At 33.8% G+C, this 24,008-nt stretch overlaps 1 protein-coding gene across 1 annotated transcript in view; it reads left to right on the forward strand.

The window, feature by feature from the left end:
- The window catches only part of LOC121317406 (single-minded homolog 1-like), a 21,165-nt gene extending 5,314 nt beyond the window's left edge, over positions 1-15,851 (forward strand). The window contains 10 exon segments of the mRNA XM_041253301.1: positions 3,607-3,668; positions 4,209-4,319; positions 4,580-4,688; positions 4,777-4,862; positions 5,122-5,321; positions 5,428-5,534; positions 6,855-7,002; positions 10,666-10,831; positions 11,874-12,291; positions 13,991-15,851. Of these exon segments, the coding sequence (XP_041109235.1) occupies positions 3,607-3,668; positions 4,209-4,319; positions 4,580-4,688; positions 4,777-4,862; positions 5,122-5,321; positions 5,428-5,534; positions 6,855-7,002; positions 10,666-10,831; positions 11,874-12,291; positions 13,991-14,721 (2,138 nt within the window). The 3' untranslated portion in view covers positions 14,722-15,851.
- Positions 15,852-24,008: the final 8,157 nt, after the last annotated feature.

Genomic DNA, 24,008 nt, shown 5'->3' on the forward strand with positions numbered 1-24,008 from the left:
AGTTCTCCGTTTAGATTAGTTTGCTACATAAACAAAAATGCAATATATATATATATATATATATATATATATATATATATATATATATATATATAGATATAGATAGATAGATAATGATAGATTACAGCATAATGTATGTATCAATCCTTCTCTACGTCAAACAATTAATAAAGACTATAATGTATATCTTAGTAGTTTATGAATTAGGTTTATGATAGTTTAGAATTTTTATTATTATTATTATTATTATTAGTATTATTATTATTAATTATTATTTATTATTATTATTATTATTTGGATAAGATGCCTAAATGTTTTTCTTTTCCAGCATCAAATATTTGAGACTGATACAGGTGTTTGTGTTTGAATATACAAAGGTCTGCTTACCATGAATTAAATTATGTAGTAATAGAATGTGTGTTTATTGTGAACTAAATGCTACCCGTCTACATAACCCTTGTTTAAATTACATACTAATAGCTTTAAGGCACACATTTCAACATCTAAAGGATCATTTTAAAGAACTTGGAACCCTTCCAAATGTATTAAGATTCACCATTATCGTTCCCCTCCTATTATTCCATTGGAGGAAACCCTTTGCCTAAAAAAGGTTGTTATTCTTTTACTTCCCAAAGCTGCTTGTTTAATTTGAAAGCTCTGTTTAGACCTCTTGAAATTACAAGTGTCCCCAGATTGTGTTCCTATAATACTTTGGAAGACAAAGTCTGTTTTGTGATTATTTAAAGAGGGTTGTGAAGAAGCCATTGCTCTTTTGCAGCAGGTCAAGTACAAACATTCAAAGTTTATAATCTTCGCTTTCATGCAGGTTGTTATAAAGAATAGGTTGTGAGACCTTTTTATTGTAAGATTCACATCTCAACTGCTACCTGTAACTTTATGTTTATTATATAAGACAAAAACGTTTTTGGAGAATGTAATTGACATTATGCAGATATATACCTTTTTTTTTAAGACTATTACGTCACAGGTGCATATTACCATTAAAATCTAACCCGCCTTAACAAAGCACAACACACAGCATAATGCAGTAATTGACAAACCTTTTGACTACAAGTCTTTTTCAGTGTTTTCAAATGTAGCTCTAATGCGCGTTTAACAGTTACAGACGATTATATAATTCAGTATTTTGGACAGAGTAGCTTTTTATTGTATTTTATTTATTTATTTATTTGTTTATTATTATTTTTAATGCAATTCAAGGCTCGTCTCTAAATACAAATACGATGATGCATCAGGCTAGCATGAAGCTGGGAGCGGAATATACGATAAAAGTAGTGTTTCTATAAAACGTTGCTCACACTACCTGGTCGTATTAGCTGTTGTGTTTCACAGACATTAATTCACTTGGCGTATAAATACGACAGGAGGACCACAGTCATTTCGGGCTGAGACAATTACAGCGACAGGGGGCATCAGAAGATGTGTGCGCAGCATCTGTGACATGGTTTATTTTGTTACTATTATGTATTGATAATGTTATAAACTTGTAGCCTGTTGTTGTTTTGTAATGTTTATTATTTATTTATACTTTAGCCGCCTTTTTATTTTAACCGACACGTAAAGTGCTTTGTTGGAGATGTTGTGGCGCTATGTAAATAAATATCATTGAAAACGTAAATCCATCACGAAATTATAGTGATCCTATTCTTCTGCTGAGAGTGTGTACGGCCTCCGCCTGTTTGATTCCATGTCATGGCCCGCTACCAGCATTTATTTTTATTTGCAATTTCCCGTCCTTTTAATCCTCTTTGAGGAAAACGTTCTACGGCTGTTTGTTTAAAATAATAAAATGACCTTATTAATGTGTCTATCTATCTGTAACTAAGCTAGCTCTGTATAATGTCTTCTTTTTGTTGTTGTTTACTGATCTTCCTAGCCGGTTTGTCTGCTAACACAACCCACAATCCACCTTAGGCTATAATAGTTATTTAACAAGTCTAATATATATATATATATATATATATATATATATATATATATATATATATATACGATATAGATATATATATATTATATAATATATATATATATATTATATAAATATATATTAGACTTGTTAAATAACTATGTTGTGTTTATGATGCAGTTCTAAACGTGTACATTACATGGGAACATATAACATTACATATACTACAGCATACAGTAAATTTGATAGAAAATGGGGTGTTAGGTCACTTAAACCTATAGTCATGTCATGATTACGAGTGTCGTTTCCAAGACCACTGAAAATACATTCCTTGTGTTGCGTGGTTCATGTACTTGCAGACATGGCTAGTCAACCTATTGAAACACAACGCCAACTATACGATTTGACTCGAATATAGAAACGTGATAACTGATCGTGATTGCAGGTGATAACTAGTCGAAAGAATCGAGTCCCTGATAGGTTTCTTTCAAAATACTCCATGCTACTACATATTTTAGTGTACGTTTCCACCGCATCATTCATTATAAACAATCTAGAATTCTATTTCTTTCTGTCTTTCTTTTGTAAAACAATAGTAATTGGGTAAAAAAAAAAAAAACTTGGACATTAATTTAGGATATTTAGTCAAATGTAGACCTTGTTACATTAAAATATAGACAAGCCTTTTTATGTCCCAGTAATTTAAAATAAAATACAATAAATACTTTGTAAAGGGAGAGGAACAATACATGTTGTTGATTTTATTTTAAAATATAGACCCATATTGCCTTTTGAACAATCCAGTAGGTATATTCTACTACATTTTCGTTCCGTAGAACAAATAGGGTTGTAATAAAATCGCTTATAAAACCTAAACTCCTCCATTTGATTAGCGCTTTGGAAATCATTTTTGTTCATCCTTGTTGTATAAATATTAAATGCATATTTGGTTAATATTAAAAATGCGGAACAGTGGTTCATTCTAATCTTTGTCTAGTGAACCTTTGTGTTTGTATATCATTTACATTTCAATTGGGAATGAATACATGAGGAAAAACAACGTTTAAATCGTTTCGACTGCTTTCCTGGACAGCAGATGTTCTACTTTTTTCAACCGATTATTTCATTTGGGCTAATATTTATAACTCGTTTTGACCATATCTTGTCACGCATGGGATAATGTATTATAATAAACCTGGATTTGAATATAAAAACGCTCGCTTATTTTAATTTACGTTCTTGAAACCATATACGATGACAAAATGTAGAAAAAAAACGTGAAGTGGGACGGGGGGGGGGGGAGCGTAGGGGACGTTTGAAAGCTATTGTGTGAATATGTCTTCAAAAATAATTGTGTTCACTTTTTAACGGGCACTTGGATTTAAGTATAAATAAGTTAATTGTGTAACATATGAATGGAAAGACAACAAAGTGAAGTCTTAATAACAGACCTAAAATCATCTGAAGGTTTTAAGGTCATGTACGAATAGAAACGCAATGAATTGCATTTGATTCCACATATACCAGTTACTTGATTTGGTACTGTATCTAAAATTGATTTGTCCTTCTATTGATTATTTACAGTTTTGTTTGTGAAAAATTATTAACTAAGATGACTTTGATGTAGTAGCCTTACAATTTTATTTATTTGTTTATTTATTTATTTATTTTTTGAGCAGGACTCGGCGAAGCTTGGGGTCATCCTAGTAGAACAACCTCTTTGGATAATGTAGGACGTGAAATAATAATAATAATAATAATAATAATAATAATAATAATAATAATAATAATAATAATAATAATAATAATAATAATAATAAATGTAACGCATTTATTTGTGATTTGTGTGTTGCTGTTTAATGTGTGTTTCATTGTCCCTTTGACGGTATGACTGGTGACTGTTTCTCAACATTATTTGTAAACAAAGAAATTGTGAAATTCAAAAATTAAAAAAAAATAATAATTTACGTAAGTTAATAGGCAGATATTATTTCGACCCGGACCACAAATGTCATACATTTTGTTCTTTAAAATGGTCTCAGGCCATCCAAAAATAATGGAGACATTCTGAAGCAAAGCCACTAAGACTGCATACAAACTAAACGTTGCATTACATACGGTACATGCCCTTCCTGTCCTGTAGTTGTACGGAGTACTTCAGTAAAACTAGTGCTTTTTTTTTAGACCCCAAGCGAACAGATGGAAAACTATTTGTTACTATAATACGTTCTTTCTTTCTTTCTTTCTTTCTTTCTTTCTTTCTTTCTTTCTTTCTTTCTTTCTTTCTTTCTTTTTGCCTTAGACATTAGATGGATTCATTTTTGTTGTTGCTCCAGATGGGAAAATAATGTACATTTCTGAAACAGCGTCGGTACATTTGGGTTTGTCACAGGTACGCTCATATCTAATTATCTATTATGTTCTCATAGCACAATTTAGGTGATGTACTCTGGTCCTATAAGTTCCATTGTTAAAGATATTATTTTGAAATATGGCCTTGTTGTGAATAATTATTTTTAAAACCATGTACAATTACTTTTAAACAAACCAGTAACACATTGAATATATTTAATGTATATGTAACTTTAGCTACGTCATACAGGCTTTGTAACAGGTTGGTTACATGTGAATAACAAGAGTTCGTTTCAACAGGTAGAACTGACCGGAAATAGCATTTACGAGTACATCCACCCAGCTGATCATGACGAAATGACTACAGTACTCACAGCCCATCAACCTTACCATTCACACTTTGTTCAAGGTAAATAACACGGAAAACCACGATATACCGTACATACGTCACCCTTCATACCCTGTTTCTGCAACATATGTCCTGTCTTTCTTTTCAGAGTATGAAATAGAACGTTCTTTTTTCTTGAGAATGAAATGCGTGCTGGCAAAAAGAAATGCGGGCTTGACGTGTGGTGGATACAAGGTCGGTTTAAATAAAGTACATAATGACTTATAAAATTACACGGAGTCTAATAACATTACAGTGAGTAACCTAATGTGTTAATAATGTACAATATATAAAGCTTGTAGACAACGATGATGGTTATTACTAATATAAACTCTTACATATTTTAGTCCCGTTCAAAGTGTTTTTTGGATTGTGAAAGTCTTAAATAGCAATTCATATCAATATTATCATTGTTGGTGATTCATTTTGTTTTGTCTTTTAAATTCTCCTTCAGGTGATTCACTGCAGTGGATATCTGAAAATCCACCAGTATAGTCTGGATATGTCCCCTTTTGATGGGTGTTACCAAAACGTGGGTTTGGTGGCTGTTGGACATTCACTGCCACCAAGTGCTGTGACAGAAATCAAACTGCACAGCAACATGTTTATGTTTCGAGCAAGTCTGGACATGAAACTGATATTTTTAGATTCTAGGTAAGATTTTTTTTTTCTTCTTCTTGGATTATACGCATTTTTTTTTTCACTTTTAAAATTGTAATGTCTGAGCTAAAAACCTCCCTTTTGTTCTTTACTGTGGCAGAGTTGCTGAGCTTACTGGTTATGAACCTCAGGATCTGATAGAGAAAACCTTGTACCACCATGTACATGGCTGTGATACGTTTCACTTGCGATGTGCACATCATTTGTGTAAGTGTGTTTTCTTAAGTCTTTCAGTTCTGCAGTGGGTTAAGGAACAGTCTAAACAAAACCATGAAATCTAAAAACAAACAAACCAATCCTATTCAACATATCCGTTGTTTAATAACATATCATTTAAACACTGGCTATTTTTACATAACCCTAATAGCCAGTTTTGCCATGGCATTCTTATGCAATTACTAAATATTGTGATCGTGGAAGTAGATGACACGATTTCAGTATGCAGAGATGTTCAGGATAAATCCCATCTTCTCTTACAAAAACATTGTAAATACTATTGTATAAGCATGAACACTTCAGTGTTTGGTCCAAATGTCACATGTAGTCACAGCCTCTCTCTCTCTCTCTCTTTCTCTCTCTCTCTTTCTCTCTCGTATGGGGATGCAAGTGCCTCTACAACAGCAGTAATAATGAAAAATAAAATCATAATCACTTTTGTGATGTTGGTTCTCCATTCACATTATTAGGATACAAGCGAGTATCATGTGTAATGATATTGCTTAATAAAACACTACAGTGGAGAGAATCATTGTGAATGTGCACAGATTTTACAAAGGACTGCTTACAAATCTAAATCTGTGCATTTTGGTTTATATAAATGCAGGGATGTTTTGATGGCAGTCTGTAAAGCTATGAATATGCTGTATCAGTGAAAAAGAGGTGGTAGGTGGGCTGGGGTTAAATACAACTGATAAATGTATGCCATTTACCTACAATAAAAATATCCATTCCTTTTACAAAGAATCCAATAAATAACCTTTCAGGTTAATGTAAGAAATCCTTAATATTTATTGGTTGATTTTTTGTTAGTTCTGTACCATTATTAGCAGTTGCGTGCTGCAAACACTGGGCAACATGTGTTATGAATAGGGCCCTCAGCCTTGCACTTGGAGAGAAATGACTATGTATGCTACTAAAGGCATTAATCAAAAATATAATACAAAATAAAGTCTTAACAGTATTTTGACAACATCAAGAAAATTTATTGTTAACATCTGCTTTTAATAAAAAATATAAAATATATAAAAAATAACCGCCCTACTAATATATATATATATATATATATATATATATATATATATATATATATATATATATATATATATATATATGATATTAGCTGTACTTACAATCATAATTTCATTATGTTTATATTAAAGAATAATAGCGTAATTATTATTTGTTGGAATTAATAATAAGCAGCTTATACAAAATAAACCACTCATTATTTGTGTATGGGGGGGGGGGGGGGGGGGGGGGTTGTATTAATTGAAAGATATTCATTTACTTTTCTTTTTTCTAACTAAGTACTGGTAAAAGGACAGGTCACAACCAAGTACTACAGATTCCTAGCCAAACAAGGAGGTTGGGTGTGGGTTCAGAGCTACGCTACAATAGTTCACAACAGCAGATCCTCCAGACCACACTGCATAGTCAGTGTCAACTACGTTCTTACGTGAGTAATTACAATATTAATAACTGGTATTTTAACAGCTATGGAAAGAGAGCCTGGCTCTTTTGTATAGCATTTAAGCATGTGGTATGGGTGCGTTGGGTTGCCCCCCTCAACCTGTACTGACTGTTGAATTTCTGTTATTGTGGATGGTTGTGTAGCTATACTCTAAATGGAAGCAGATATTGTTATCTGTGTGATGTTGAATCCAACAAACCTACATTTTTCCAAGACTGAAGATATTGAGAAATCTGAAATGATGATTCAATACCATTGTTTTAAAGATATATGACAAAGGTATAAGCTACAGAAGAAATAAATTATTTTAGTTGATTTGTCGATCTTTGGCAAGATGCATTGTAATTAAGGGTGTGACTTAGACTAGAAACAGTAATCTTTCTATGGTTGTTTTCTGTGTTACTTTGGGTTTGAGGAGCTCTTAACCTTCTCTTCATTGAAACCAGTATGGAGGCAGTGGAACAATGGCTTGTAGTATAAAGCCTTTTCAAATGATCTGTATACAGTGAAAAGTTGCAGGGACCACAACTATAAGTTGATGGGCAGGTGTAATTTCTTTAGATGTTTTTTTTTTTTTTTTTTTAACAAATGTTGATGATATTTTACATATACTGCAAAACCACTGTCTGTATTTGTTTATATCTGTCAGAAACATGCTTTTGTTAGTAAGCATTAGGATACAACATTGGGCTTTTTAGGAATTATATTATAAACCAAAACAAGTAAGGTGCTGGCTGAATACAGTTCAGTTACTTGTCTAATTGTTATCAGTTATTTTATTTGTGTTGCAGCCCTGATCCCACCTACAAATATATGCTAAGAAATAGGCTGCTTTATAATGAATTACTATAAGAAGCTAGCTATACTAATATATTGGCAAATAATAAATAGTGGGTATACAATGTGAATATTCTTAAGTCCAACAGTCAATAAAATGCGCTTACAATGTGTACTTATCAATTCATAAAGATAGGGAAGAACCCTGCCTGAAATATTATAGTCTCTCTTGTGTTCCCAAGGTCCTGTGGTATTCAGAAGTTTTCTTTCTTGACAGTCAATGCCCATTTATTATTTGTTTTCAACTGGGGAGAACATTTTGATAAATTAACAAATCATAGCTACACATATCGTAAATTGAAGTTTCAGAGGACGATTACAAATAAATAATACAACTACATTTATACTGTTAATCTTTTTCAGATTACAGGATTTATTTACAAAGGTTTAACTGATTATTTGATTTCATAAATAAAATACAGTTTGATATTGTTAAAGAATGACACCAACAGCAGTAGACGATTTTCTGAATATGTAATACTACTGTATTAATTCAATTAGATTTAGATAAAACTATGGCCAAATGTTCACCTAAACCCTTTTCTATCAATCACTGCACTCTTACATACACAACAGCGCTGATTTAATGTATATAATCAATCAAGCACATTTAATCCTGCAGTATAATTGAAATTCAGTTAAGCAGTTTAAATATTGGTGTTTTAGATATGTTTAGTCAAGCATTATTGTAATTATAGCTTAAGAAGATTAGACCTAAATAAAATCAAATACTGGGCATGTCTTTGAAATAAGATATGCTGCCAGAATAAATGCTATGTTTGTACAGTAACTAAGAAAACCATGAATGATTAACTTTCTAACGGAGATGCTGCATTGCACTCCACAATGCACAGAGAAGGATATGAAGTGGGACACAGGGAGAATTTGGGGCATTTCATTGGTTCTTGGAGAATCAACATGTTTTAAAAAAAAAAATAAAACTTTGCATTACTTGTTTTGAAATCTTTTGAATACAATATATATTTAGTGCACAAATCTTGAGTAACAGATTATTTTTAAGTACACAAACTTTATTGAAGGCAATGAACAGTGGTAACCCTAGCCTCCATATTGACTCCGATGATCAAATTCAGAGTAACGAATGTCAAGAAATACAGAGCAACATTATTTAATCTTATTAGTAATAAGGTACCTTACTGGTCTGTGTTTCTTTGCGCTCCTGGTTGTTTGAATGTGTGAGTTCTTTAACGTGGCTCTGTAGTCTGCACACTGAATGCACAAGTTATTTACTGCCAGCAGAAAGAAAAAAAAAGGTTCTGCACAAGAATTTCTGGACAGCCAGCTTATAATCCTTTTGATCAGTTTAGTGTGCTTTCCTATAGCTTTCAAAAACATGATATCATCACCCGAATAGTTGACACCTCTGCACTACTGCGTCCCACTAACTGAGACAGTTAGACTAAGTTTTAAAAATAACGCAGCTAGATTTTGTTTGTTTGTTTTCTCACTATTTATTATTTAGTAAAGTAAATTACTAACAATTAATTAAGATTAGGTCATTTTATATGCATTCTAAGGCCAAAAAAGGTCAAAGGTCAAATTTCAGGGTAATGCTTTTTTTTTTTTTTTTTTTTTTTTTTTTTTGACCGAAAAAGACAATGACTGTACATTGAATTTTGTTTTGTGAACTTTAGCAAAGACATACCTCATTGGTTTTTGAAAAAATCTTAGAATTTTTTTTGTTTTTTAAATATATAAATTTGTCTGCTTTCTTAGCCTTATATGGCATACAGAAAAAAGTAATATGTTGACCTTTCAATTTTATACCTTTTTTTATACATTTCTTTACATCTGTTCTTTGAAACAAAAAATACACATCTTCTGGCAATATATTAAGATATAATGCAGAAAAAGCACTCATGAGTTAGGGTCAGTCAGCATACGGGTTTCCTACAAGGAATCAGTTTTTAGGAATTCAGTAATGTTCTCTATATCTGTGTGCCTCATAGTTACTCTGTGTTTTAGAAGCAGTGTTAGCCATTCAGTCCATCATTTTTGGCCACTTTTTACACTTACATGCAGCATGTAGCAGGATTTGTGAGAACAGCTTGCTGTAGAGTGCTGTTTTTTTCAGTTTTTTCATTGTCTTTTTTTGCATATGCGGGATATGATCGCTCATTACGATCAATTTAACTTCCTCTGCTGGTACCTGTGTGATTGAGGGCATTTTTCTAACACCAGTGAGTTTTAAAAAAACATTTGGAAACAAATTTTCCTTTCACTCTGTTCGCTGTCAGAACTGCCGTAAAGGATACAAAAACACACAAAACGTATGCAAATTAGCAAAATGGTAATGATTCGTCACGCACACATCACCTTTCTTTAGCCTTACCTTAAATTAACATAATATTCATCTCAGGAGTCATTTACTCGCCAGCATCAGTGTTTTTGTCGTGTTTAACTGTAACTCCCCTTTTAAAATGACCCTGAGCACTGTTTAATGTGTTTTGGTTTCTGAATTAAAACAAAACAACTGTTAATTGTGAAATGAATTCATAAAGGAGAGGCGAAAAGTTGGAAGGAAATACCAAAAGCCAGAAGCCATAGTGTGTGTGTGTGTGTGTGTGTGTGTGTGTATAACTCGTCTCGACACGTAATCTCTCAGAGAAAATAGGTAGTTTGTTTTTGTTTGTTTATATATAAAAACTAATATTATAACTGCAAATACATTTAACTTTTTGCTTTTAGTTTTCAGTTTTCGGTTTATTATAAAAAATAAATCACACTCCTTTTTTTGTTGTTATGGCTTTATAACCAATGTTAATGTTTATTTTACATATTACTGTGCAGGGATACAGAATATAAAGGACTACAACTATCATTAGACCAAGTGACATCAACCAAGCCATCGTTTTCTTACGCCAACACGGCACCAGCAATTGCTGACAGTAGAAAAGGAAATAGGGCCCGCATCGCCCGCACCAAAACAAAAGCTCGAGCATCTCCGTACCCTCAGGTAACCAGCAATGTTTGATTCTGGAATTTTCTTGGTGCATTGTTTTATTTTACAGTTCAAAATACGGAATCCACATTAAAGGTAGAAAAGAAAGAGCTTAAAAATTGATTATCCTTCTACCCAGATGTCATTCATTTTATTTAGTTTCCATTTCTTCTCTTGCTTCTTGTTCATTCAAGCTCCCTTCTGACAACCCTTTCAACTAGCCCTGGTACAGAATCTCACTTTTTTACTTCATTAAGCGTTAATTTGGTAGTAAGTCTCGCCATCTGATAACTGCGTTCATTATTGAGGGAAAAGAAAAATGCTGTTATTGTATTATATTTATTCGATATCTATTCTTAGAGTCTTCTGTATAGAACTTCAGCAAATTACCATGGTAAGGCGTCTAAACAATTTCATACCTGTCATTTTTTCTACTAAAGATGTTGGTGACATAGGTCAATTGTATACAGTATGCTAATAGTTTTGACACTATCGATTATCAAATAATAAAATTATAAAAACGAGCTATGAGACTCTTCGTTCTAGATTGAGATTCGACCACAATAAAAAAAAAAATATATATATATATATATATATATATATATATATATATATAGATATATAGATAGATAGATAGATAGATAGATAGATAGATAGATAGATATAATTACATAAACAGAATTTTTAAATATTTACATAACCAGAATGTTTACTTAAATATTTAACCACAAAAATACACCTTAAAAAAAATTATCAGGCGCATTTGAGATTCAGGACTACATAAATACAATAGAATTACAAAATTTCTATTTTGTCGAAACAATTAAAAAAAAAAAAAACACCAGGCACACTGTTTAACTGACCGTTGTCGGCAGGGAAGTCACACAAAGAATGTTAGCTTTGTTGCTTGTCAGAAAAGTAAAAGGCCAAACCCTGTTAGAAAACAGTTTGAAAGTGCAGCTATGTTGTTGCTGTTACATTGAATAGACTATTGTCCAAAATGTAAAGAGTTTATTCATTTACAAATAGTCCATTCTCTTCTTTGAAAACCTTGCAGTATTCTGGATTTCACACAGAACGGTCAGAATCTGACCATGACAGCCAATGGGATGGGAGTCCACTGACAGACTCCGCCTCCCCACAACTGCTGGATCAAGGAGAAGGGCCACACTCCCAGCACTCTGACGTCTCCTGTGCATACAGACAGTACTCGGACCGCAGCTCTCTTTGCTACGGTTTTGCTTTAGACCAAGCTGCCAGGCTGACTGAAGAAAGAAGCTCCCACTACCACACTCAGGCCTGTGAAGGGGGAAGGTGCGAAGCTGGTAGATACTTTCTAGGCACCCCACAACCCGGAAGAGATAGTTGGTGGAGTTCCCCCCGGACAACATTGCATGTGCCAAAATCATCACCAGAAAACAGGGAAGGATATGATAACAGTATGCCACACATTGCTTCAATTCACACCATTCCTGGTAAGCTAATCGTATAATAAGTCATTGCTGAGCCATCAGATTATGTTAAGCAACGTAATTATATCATGCTTGCGGAATAAAAATGACATGTATTTTAATGTCTGAAATGTACTGCATTCAGTCGAATTTAAGATGCACTTTTTAAACAAACTTTTTCTTCTCAAAAATGGCTTGCGTCTTAAATTTGAGTACAGTATAGTGATGCATATATTAAAATCGCCGCGTACACAAACAGCAACATGACTGACTGGCAGTTGAAGGTTTCGGTAGTAGTTATCCTGCAGAGCGGACACTCTCCTCCCTGATGTAAAAAAAGCAAGCTTTCGCTCGGCGCCTGCCTGTGTAGTTATGGCCGTGCTGTAGCGTCAAACTGTCACTGCTGTGTTCTTAACAGACGTAATCTCCCCTGGCACAGCCCCAGCCAACCAGGACCTCCTGATCAGCTAAGCTCCGGGCAAGCCTTCCTGTTTACTACAGTATTATTTATTTATTTATTTATTAGCAGAAGCCCTTATGCAGGGTGACTTACAGTTGTTACAAAGTATCACATTACAAATTACCATATAATAAAATGTCACATTACAGATAAGATCAGTTATGTAGTACAATAGCCAATAGCAGATAAGTGCAGAAGAAAGAATACAGTAAGAATTACATTTAAGAGTGAGTTCAACTAAAAGCAGTTAACTTATAGTAAAAATATTTGCATGTATAAGTCCAGTAAGAGCACGTGTTAAGTACAATAAATAGATGACAATGACATAAAATAAGAGCAATTGCAAAAAACAAGTACAAGAGACAGAAAGTAATTATAATTAAGAGCAGTAGTAGATTATGGCAAGTCCAGTTCAGTACAAGCTGCTACAATTGAGTGCCATAGAGTCCAGTATAGTCAAGAGTTGTGAGATCTACAGATGCTGTCTGAACAGGTGTATCTTGAGGAGGCACCAGAAGGTGGTCACAGTAGCAGTGCAGCTGAACCAGCAACATTAGCCTCCTGAGGAATTCGAAGAGAAACTGTTACAATATCAGCATTTCGTTATTAGGCTCAGTTCTAATCAGACCGCCATATTTTTCTACTTGCCAAGCAATACCACAGTTCACAAAAAGGGAGAAAAACATGGAAATAAGAAGCAGCACATAACTGTAATGCTCTGCATGACAGCCGATGACTGCAACATGCCTCCATACATTGTTTTCTCATATGAGTAAATGCATGTTTGTAAATGTGTCTTTATTCGATTTGTTTTCCTCAAGTTGAGGATGGGAAATTTGGTCTGCATTTTAAGTTCGACGGAATACGGTATTTTAAGTACCTCACCCACATCCAGATATAACAATGGATAAATACAAAACTTTTCTAGTTTAAAGAATTGTCTTATAATTTTTATATATATATATATATATATATATATATATATATATATATATATATATATATATATATATATATATATATATATATATATAAGTGGCGTTCAAAGATCCGAAGAGCGGACCCTGCACCAGTGGGACAACACTAGGAAGAAGATATGTATTTTTAAAATGAGTATAATAATTTGATGCTGTGTTTGTAAAAATATTAATGGTATACAGAAAGGTTTCCAGAACAAGAATAGGAAAACATTATTTTTATTAAAGGGAACCATGATGTTATACACTTTATAACCTTTAATGTGAGCCTCTGTATTGACTCTAGGGAGAGGCCACTGGGATGAAGACAGTGTTGTCAGCTCTCCAGATCCCGGTTCTGCTAGCGACTCTGGAGACAGATACCGCAGTGACCAGTACCAGAGCAGCCCTCACGAGCCCAGCAAGATTGAAACATTGATAAGAGCCACACAGCAAATGATTAAAGAGGAAGAAAACAGGTTGCAGCTTCAAAAGGCCACTCAGGATCACATGGCATCAGTCAATGGGGTGGCAAAGAGCCACTCCTCTTGTTATGCCACTAACTACCCACAGACTCCTCTACAAGGGGTTGTGTGCCGTGGACCTGGGGTCACCAGCTCCGCATTGTGTGACCACCTCCAGCACAGGGATGGCAAAATGATAAGCCCCCAGGAAAACAAGCATGACAACAGCCCAACGTCACTGTCACGAATAAGTAGCCCAATTTCAGACAGAATTTCCAAATCTGGCTTATCATTAGCCAAGGACTACTTGCAGACAGACCTATCGCCTCATCAAACACCCGGAAACCATTGTGTATCCTCCCCCACTAACTACACATCTCACCATCGGCAGTACTTAGAGAAACATACTTACTCCCTGACTGGTTATGCATTTGACCACCTGTATGACAGCGAGACCCTCAGAAACTATTCTTCAGGCTGCAGCAGCTCCCACTATGACGTGACTTCACGAGTGCAGCAAGACCAGGCACAAGGACACAAAGGGACCTCTGTCATAATCACAAATGGAAGCTAACATTTGTAAAGAACATGGTGCCAAAAGCTGTCCAAATATTTTTTTTTAAAGCACTCCTTTCCATGGTTCCAGGATTTTATTGGTGCAATGCACAATAAGTAGCAGGCTAACCCTATTGGGAAATGTATGGCTGGAAAGCAGATAGATTTAAATGCACTATAAAATATTATGGGTTTCTTTTTTAAGGTCTTGTTAACCTTCAGTAAATATTTAGGTGCAGCCAAGTTAAACATAAACCAGGGTCTGTGCCCTTTTATTCTTCTCTGCATTGGTGCACACTAAGTGATCAATTTGCATACATTGTGAAAATGTGAAGAATTTATGGGAACAAAGATTAGGAAGTATTTATATGTAGCTGTGTTTAAAGAACTGGAATACACTCCAAAACCACATCTCTTAGTGCAATCAGACCAAAAGCTTTTTTTTTTTTTTTTTCTAACTACCTAGTTTTATTGTTGTTCAAGACAACAAAGAATATGCAACTAATCTGAATGTGGCTAAACACGGGAATAAAGACAAATGTTAAAATGTGAAGTTATTATTTTAGGTGTATGATTTATTCAATAGGACACATGAAAGGTATTGTGCAAATCTATATTGTTTTGTTTACTTGTTGGTTTTTTTGTTCTTTCTAAACACAATACTACATGTGCAAATAAATAAATGACAAGCTTTTGTCGGGCTCCTGCATGCAAGAGAAAAAGAACATGAAAATGAAACGCAAAGTGCTTTGGAGCAAGCTTTTTATGTCTTGATCGCCATGTTATATTGACAAGATTCATTTATTTTTTTTTATTTTTTTGTACCAAACTAAAACAAGGAAGTAACAAAACTTATGTCATTGGAACCTTTGAAATATATCTTAGCTATTTACACCCTCTGAAAAGATTTTCTTTAAGCACACTGAAAAGCCAGCTGTATCTTGCCATATACAGCTATGTCTAAAAGTTTTGCATCACCTAGAATTTTAGGATTGAGCCTTATTTTATTTTTTTAAACATCATATAATCAAATAAACTACAAAATAATATGTCAAGTCTGCCAGAGGCCATACTAGTAGTAGAGTTCGAAATTGATATTTTTTTTTTTTGTCAGTTTTTCATTAAGCATATGGAAAACTTCAAAACGGTATGTACTTCAATATGTAAATGTAATATTATTCAGCAGGTTTCGTTCGACTTTATGAAGGAAAATTGGTTCATTTTATAGGGTGATGCAAAACCTTTGACCATACAGTCATTAGCAGCCTTATAGTAAATACAATTTGTAATTTTTTTTTTCCAGTCCTCTCCCGTGTAGGTAATGTAGAATACCGTTTGGTTTAGCTACTTAGTTCCTAAGACCTTGCAAAGTGTTTCTCTACTAGATTTATTTATGATGTAAATACTCTCTCAGAAAGGCATTTGAAGTACAGGTGCATAAATGTATTTATTATGTGAACGAGAAATTTTTTTTTTTTTTTTTTTTTTGGTTTTGAAATATAGTTGCAATCAAACAAATTTCTGGCTTTATGTGTTTTATTAAAAGGGTTGATGTCAAAATGGTACCATTGTCTAATAAGGTTACAGGTACTGGACAAAGTCACAGCAACATTTAGAACCATTTAGATATATATATATATATATATATATATATATATATATATATATATATATATATATATATATATAAGGCTATATTTGCATCCTGAGCCATTCGAAAATAAAGGCATAATACCACAGTAATGACGTCAAAAAAGTGATAATTCCTCTAGAGAAAAAAATATACTTGAACTGTGACCCATTTGACTCCTCAAAACTATCAACTCAAACACAAAATGTCTTGTTTTCAATCATTCTGTAATGCCCACAGTACAGAAATGTTCACTGATGATCAACAAACTGAGAATACATTGAAGAGGAACAGGAAATTAAACAAGGTAAAGGCAATTATCCAAATAAAGCTGAAGCGGATAATGACATAGAACTCATCTGTACTGCTGAACCTCGTCTTCTTCAATATTAGCATGACAAGGGTATCCGTGTATTATAAAAAATAATAGATGGGCCTCTTCAGTGAGGTACAGGAAAACAATTCCGTCTTGGATTACTGTGACAGTTTATAAACTACTCGACCTTCGGTCTCCTAATTTATGACGTCACAGAAACCCTAGATGGGTGTGTATATTTTTGTTTGTGATGTGCAGTACAAAATAAAACAAACAGTAATTCTAAGTGAAATTGCCCCCCCCCCCCCCCCCCTCTCTCTCTCTCTCTCTCTCTCTCTCTCTCTCTCTCTCTCTCTCTCTCTATATCTATATATATATATATATATATATATATATATATAATATATATATATATATATAATATATATATATATTGCTTCTCAATATTTCATAGTACAAAAATAAACTTCTCAAGAACATTTCATAAATACAAAAATAAACTTTATAAAATACTATGGCAAATGCCAGGTGTGATGAAATAGGGTGGTAACATTATATCTATTGCAATTGTAAAAAGTGACTGTATATAGAGATGCCACTGTTCAGATAAACTGAACGTACACCAATACCTGAATATGACCACCATTTTGCATATCCCATCATGTTAAGACAAGACTTTAGTAAATCATTGCACATTTCATTCCTTCCTAATGGAAAAAAAAAATGTTTGCAACTTCATGCTTCAGTCCAGATCTCCCTGGATATTATATTAATATTAATATTAATATTAGGTCGTCAAATAAAAGTCTTGCTGGAAATCAACACTGCAAGATCTTGAATTAGAAAGGTTATTGGGATCAACCACATCAATGAACAGAGGAGTCAGCTGATGTTATTTAGGGCATTCCACTGTCAACATGCTTATGTTTGTGTAAGTGACTTTAGTCACAGCTCAGCATGAATTGGCCAATGCCTACAGCACTTTCACTGCAAGGACATCACTCTGATGTTTAGTAGCCTCATCTACAACAGAAAGTGCACAATCACAATTACCATAATTCTTAAGACAGAAAGGGTTAATTGGTAGATCTCAACTCATGGATCACTAGATGCAGATGTTATGCTATTTTTTGCCTCTATATTAGAAACAAAAAATGCTGCAAATGCTTGGCGTGAGGCCAGAGGCGCTCCAGGCATGAAGATGCAAAGTAGACGACTGTAAATCCTGGGCTAGGAACCCAGCCCTATTATAATAATGGGCTCAGATTCAGCATTCAGCCGCGTGCTGTTTGAAGCTTAGGCAGGATATGGTAGATAGAAAATGTGTAGCTTCTTAAAATACACATGTATTTCAGGGAAATGATCCAACTTCCCAGAAGTGAGTCCAGCAATAATTGCTAGTGTTAATATTTCCTTAAATATAGTAAACAGCTTCCTGATAAATGCACTTTAACTTAGTTACCTTTTTAAAAGTCTTACAATTCGTATAGAACCTTTAAATGTTCATTGAATTAATTTGTATTGTGTCCAAAATGCCCTCATTTATTAGTAAAACACACAATTTGGGTAGAATTAGAAAAGGGTGTTAATGTTGCAACTAGCACGTTTACACCAAACAAACAAATGGATAAATACTGTATTGCTTCAATTTGCCTCGAATTAGACGCCCTCGTATTGACACTGCAGTCATATATCACTTTTTTAATAGAGGCCCCCCTCGAATACACACCGCTATCAGTACAGAAACATTAAGGTATTTTTTTTCTCCCCCTACTAAAAAAAAACACACACAGTAAACAAATAAATGCACAACACTGATTATGTACATGTAACACCCCCAAAGAGATGGGAGCCTCAATCTAGCATGTAAATTACAAACTAATGTACACACACAGTAAGCACATTTTATTTTATGGTAGTACAGTTCTGAAAGAGAATGCAAGGTAAACTATGTACAGAACTGCAGTCCTTCTGAAGTTCTTATAGGTGGTTTTGTTTCATTTTTAGTTCAATTGTAATTTCCGTACTCAATCTCATACAAATAAAAACATTATCTATGAGAAGATTTAGTTTCGGTTTCTCTTGCAGAGAAATTACAAACAAGCAAGTTAAAGTGAGAAAAAAAAATGAGTAGGATATATTGTAGTTTTTTCAAACTGATATTCAGAGGTAATTTTTGGTGCAGGAAAACATCTAAATCACACTCTTGGATTTAACTGCCACACCAGCATTGCCCCCCACCCCCCCCACCCCCCTTAATAACCAATACACACTCCTGATTCGCTAGTACAGAACTCCCCTGACCTTCCAACTCCCACCTAATAGGCTCTCGGTAACTGTCACAGATAATTGTACTGTAGTCAAAGTAGTTTAGCCACACACATTGCTACATACAGGTAGGTTACCGTATTACAGAAAATAAGCAACCGCGATACTTCTAAAATGTTACAAATCACGTATAAAATATTGCAGCATTTGAAAATCATAGTATTAGTAATAAAGGTCGCCCTCGTGTACAGGCCGTCCTCTTTTAAGAGCCGCAGTCATTTTGATCAATTTAAAATAAACGATGCAGCGCCAAATTGAAGTAATACGGTACATAAATAAATAACAATTTGATAAGTAATCAGGGATTATATAATTTATGAAAAAGTGCAATGCTAATTAAGTTTAAAGTTTAGATAGCCTTGTGTGTCAATGTAGACCTGTAAAAGTAGTTTGGGGAATTTGTAACTAACAATCTACACCTATATTATCTCTACTATGGCCACATAATAACTACCATATATCATAGTGTTCACCCTATGGTTTCAAGTAATTGCAATGGAAAGAAGAATTGTATATATTTTTTTCAGGACACACTTCAAAAAAGCCTGTTACAGTAGATAAACTGAACATTAAAATAAAGATATGTAAAATCAAATGTTGCATTACCAGGTTAAGTTACTTAACGTATTTATTATATTTAATAATGCTGTAAAAAGTTAAAAATGAATGTACAATATGTATTTTGTGGAGAGATTTCATCCTCACCTCTTTGTCTTTTGTCTTACTTTAACATAAAGACTTTAATAGAGCTCTTATTCCAATTCAAACTCTCGTACATTCACGCACACAAAAAAATGTTTTTACAAACATTTACAACTAATTGCTCAGGTTAGGCTTTAGCCTGCTGGGAATTAAATCCTTGGAAACTCTAAAAACATGGTGCTTAACAGGGTTCAAAACAACATGGGGTTCACCTTTCAAAAGCAACTTTCCAACACAGACATTTAATAGGAAAAACAAGTGTAACTGATCCTTGTTAAGATTTCTGTTATCTTTATTACTTCCTCCTCAGACCCAAGTACCCAGTACTATTACAGTATAATCATTAAGATGTTCTGACTTGATTACCAGGGAGGCTTAAAAAGAAAGCAGAAAGAGGAAATGGACAGTTTCTGAGTTCTTCCACCCCAGGTGGGTGCAATGACAAACCCTCGTGCTCATAAGGCAGTGATGTGTGAAAAGACCAAAGTGGGCCTTTTTGTGGAGGAGGAAGAGGCCTTAATAATGTATATTATCTGATTCTGGATTCTTTTGTACTTTTATCTGTGGCATTTGCAGTTAACATGTTGAAAATACATAGCAACACAATAGATGAACCCACACTTTTTCTTTTATTTGTCAAAAACATAACAAAGCAAAAACATAATAGTTACAGCACCGCCAGTATGTTCAGATCAGGACCTTTTCTATATCGTCATACTTGTTCCCTTATCTGCCTCATGTGAGTGCGCACAACATAAAATGGAAGGACACCTTGGTAAAACGTATTATTTAGTACTATTATTATTTAGTACACATTCAAATTTGACTTTAGTACGTGTTGTAATTATAATTATTACACATAATAATTTGGCCAATCAGATCACTGAAAATGAAATGAGAACCAATTAATTTGAGGAAAATAGTATGTGTAATAAATTATCCAATTAAAAATCACCTTACATCTGCCATTCCGTCCAGTTCGTGGGGGTATGTGGACTTGGCATTGGGTAAAGTCTAGTGAAAGATGGATAGAACCGGACCCTCCAAGACGAGCATCAACCGGAGGTTTCAGCAGAGTTGTAACCAGTCACCAAAATTGGGACTAGAGTCGAGTTAGAACAGGTCATGTGTACAAATAAGATGTTTCAGGTCACTGTGACCCGTGACATTTATCTATGTAGATTTCTGTGCAGGAATAAAACAAACTTCTTTAATTTATTATTATTATTATTATTATTATTATTATTATTATTATTATTATTATTATTATTATTACTACTACTTCTGGAAATGGCTGCACCTGTCTGGATATATTTATAAGCAAAAAAAAACAAAAAAACAATATATATCTACAAAGCTGAGCCTAATTTTCTCTGTCAGTATTGCAACAGCATCTCACTGGTAAAAACATTCCAAAATGAGGAGCTTCCAGATTGGCAGTCAAAGAAATGTTATCACAGCTCCTGGACTAAAAGAGCATAAAATAGTAAAAAACCTTTGCAAATAAAAACATTTAATCAATCTAAGGCTGTTTAAATTAATTTGAAATTGCATCGGGTCAATAGACCCAAAACATAACAAATGTACCTAAAATCTGAACATAATAGGAGGGTTAGGTGTGCAAACATATAGCATTGATGCATGTAATAACTTTGAAATACAAACATACTGTATAGTGATAAGAGCATGTGCATCAAGCATCTGCCAATGAAGTGTGAGTGCAACCCTTAAGAAGCCGTCAGAAGGCACATTCTTACTTGTCAGCAGTAGTGTTCCATGAGAACTACATCTGCCCAAAGATTTAATAGACTAGCCCTGTTTGACAGGCTGTTTAAACTGAACTTTATGCCTGTGTGCATTCTAAAGTTGTTAAGATCACAGGCCAGGGTAAAGAAAGGACGACTGCAACATTGCTATCAGTGTTTTACAAGATCATGACTGACTTAGCACATCCAGAAATGTCAGCCCCAATGCTGGACATGTAAGCAACACAGCAGCTGTTCTAGCATAGACGTCTGTGTTGTGCTTCAGATCTTGGTGGTTACATTATGTCACTTATTCATTCTTTTTGTGTCACCTTCTAGAGCCACCATGCATCCTTTATATCGGTATAGTTAAAAAATGTTATCTATTGCATAAAATACAAATTGTATGATTACTAATTAATAAAAGTCAGAAGTCTTATATACAGTGCATTAATAAACAAAAAATATGTGGGTGTTCATTCTGAGTTGATATACTGTACTTATTATCAGTGATGTCACTCAATCAAAAAGAATATTGCTCCATATCATTTTTGTTTATTACAGGAATAATATGGAGCAATTCTTGAGGTATTTTCTACAATGCTTTTTTATTTTCTGGAAAAAATATTTTCCCTGTTGACATTGGCCCTCAATTTATTAACATATACGACTGCCATTTTTTTCTTCTTCACATATGACACTAGTTATCCATCTTAGGGATTTTTGCATTTAATTTGTTTATTGACTGCTCTTCAGATGTACGAACTGTGGTCATCCAAGCTTATCAATGGCCTGTCATCTCAATAATTCATTTGAGCTCAACTGCTTGTTTAGTACATCTACCACTTGTTGAACCATTTTAGACCAGACAGTTCTGCCAGCTAAAAGGCATTCTTCACTTAACGATTGATCTCCATTACTCCCCCAAAGCTTTAAGTATTGGTTTTAAGGATTATTGAGATTGCCCTCAAACAGATTGTAATTCCTTTCATTATAACAGGTGATATGTCTTCAAATGTCGTTGAAAAGATAAATATAATCAGGGGTGAAATTCTGCCGGTACTCTGTACCGGGAATTATTTAATCTGCTTTTCATCCAACGTGGTTGCATTCCATCCACTCACACAGTCCACTAGCGCAATGTTTCTCAAATGCGCTTTCATTCAACACAGTTCGTGCTGCTTGCATTTTGTTTCCTCATACTGCTTCTGTTTCTGTTAGCTGCTATTGGTCACCTTTAACTTCAGTATAATCTATAATCTAAAAACTATCTGAAATATTCAAATTGAACATCACTGCACATGAATTTGAAGGCAAAAAACCACATCAGTCTTCCCCAAAAATTATATAGTTGATAAATATTAGAAATTATTATCATAACGTGTTTTGCCTTGCATCGATTTACCACATTGCCAGAATTTGCATGAAAGTTTCTAAAATGGCAAGTGATTTGTGGGACTCTAGGGATTAACATTAAAAAACAGGATCAAGAAAGTGCCACTTCAGATTTTGGCAAGCAAGTCAGAATCAGGATACAGATGTAGGTGTGCTTTACGCTTTTCAAACACTGGCCTAACTTGCAAGGTACATGTTAAGCATAGTGATCAACGTTTTTGTTTTGTTGTATCCTAGTATTTTCTGTTATGAGGACTGTAATAAACGAAAACTAAAATGGTGAGGTGTTTTTTCTTTGTACAATGCCCCCTTTTCTAAAACATTTTGAAAAGTTTATTTAAGTTAAACATGAGTTTTCACTGTAAGTAAACCACAGTAATGATATTACTTTATGAAAATGTGTCTTTTGCCACTGTGTTTATTGTGCAGAAACCATAATACCAGGGATACATTTAAAAAACTAAAATGTATGCTGTTTCTGCCTGGAAAATCTTCTTATGGAATAGATCATGGCAATTAATCTATACAGAAACACAAGAGAGAAACACACATAATATATACTTGTAGGATAAGCAGTACAAGTAAAAAAATACATAAAAGAAACAGGCATATATGTTCTAATCCAAGACTATTATTGTAGCATGACCAGGTCCTGTTGTAGGTGACCCAGGGTCTAGAAAGAATGGGGATGATTGCTGAGAATACTATAGAGATTGAAATGGTCAAGTCAAGTACATCATTAGTCGTAGTAGAGCCTGTTATATAAAACAATTTGAGGGGTATTTTAGCCTCTATTGTGCATTGTTTGACTTAGACCTGTTTGTATCATTTTTTCATAGCACAGTTTTTTATATATATATATATATATATATATATATATATATATATATATATATATTACAACCTTTTATAACATCATCCCTTTTTTAGGATATCTTGAAACAAAACTCCTCTTCAACAGCAGTTACCACATAGTGTAATATTTCTTAATGCTTGTCATTTAAGGTTTAACTTAAGTGTTATATTACAGTACATGACTGAGTGATACAATGGACACAGAGGATACAATGCTTTCAGTATTTTCAGCTTCCTCGTTTATGGTGAATTGGTTATAACTGATCAATTATTTTTAAAGCTTATTTTGTATTTAGAAATGTATTGTGTATCGATATGTATACATTTTATAAGCA

This window comes from Polyodon spathula, chromosome 6 (genome assembly GCF_017654505.1).
Source record: "Polyodon spathula isolate WHYD16114869_AA chromosome 6, ASM1765450v1, whole genome shotgun sequence".
Lineage (NCBI taxonomy): Eukaryota > Metazoa > Chordata > Actinopteri > Acipenseriformes > Polyodontidae > Polyodon > Polyodon spathula.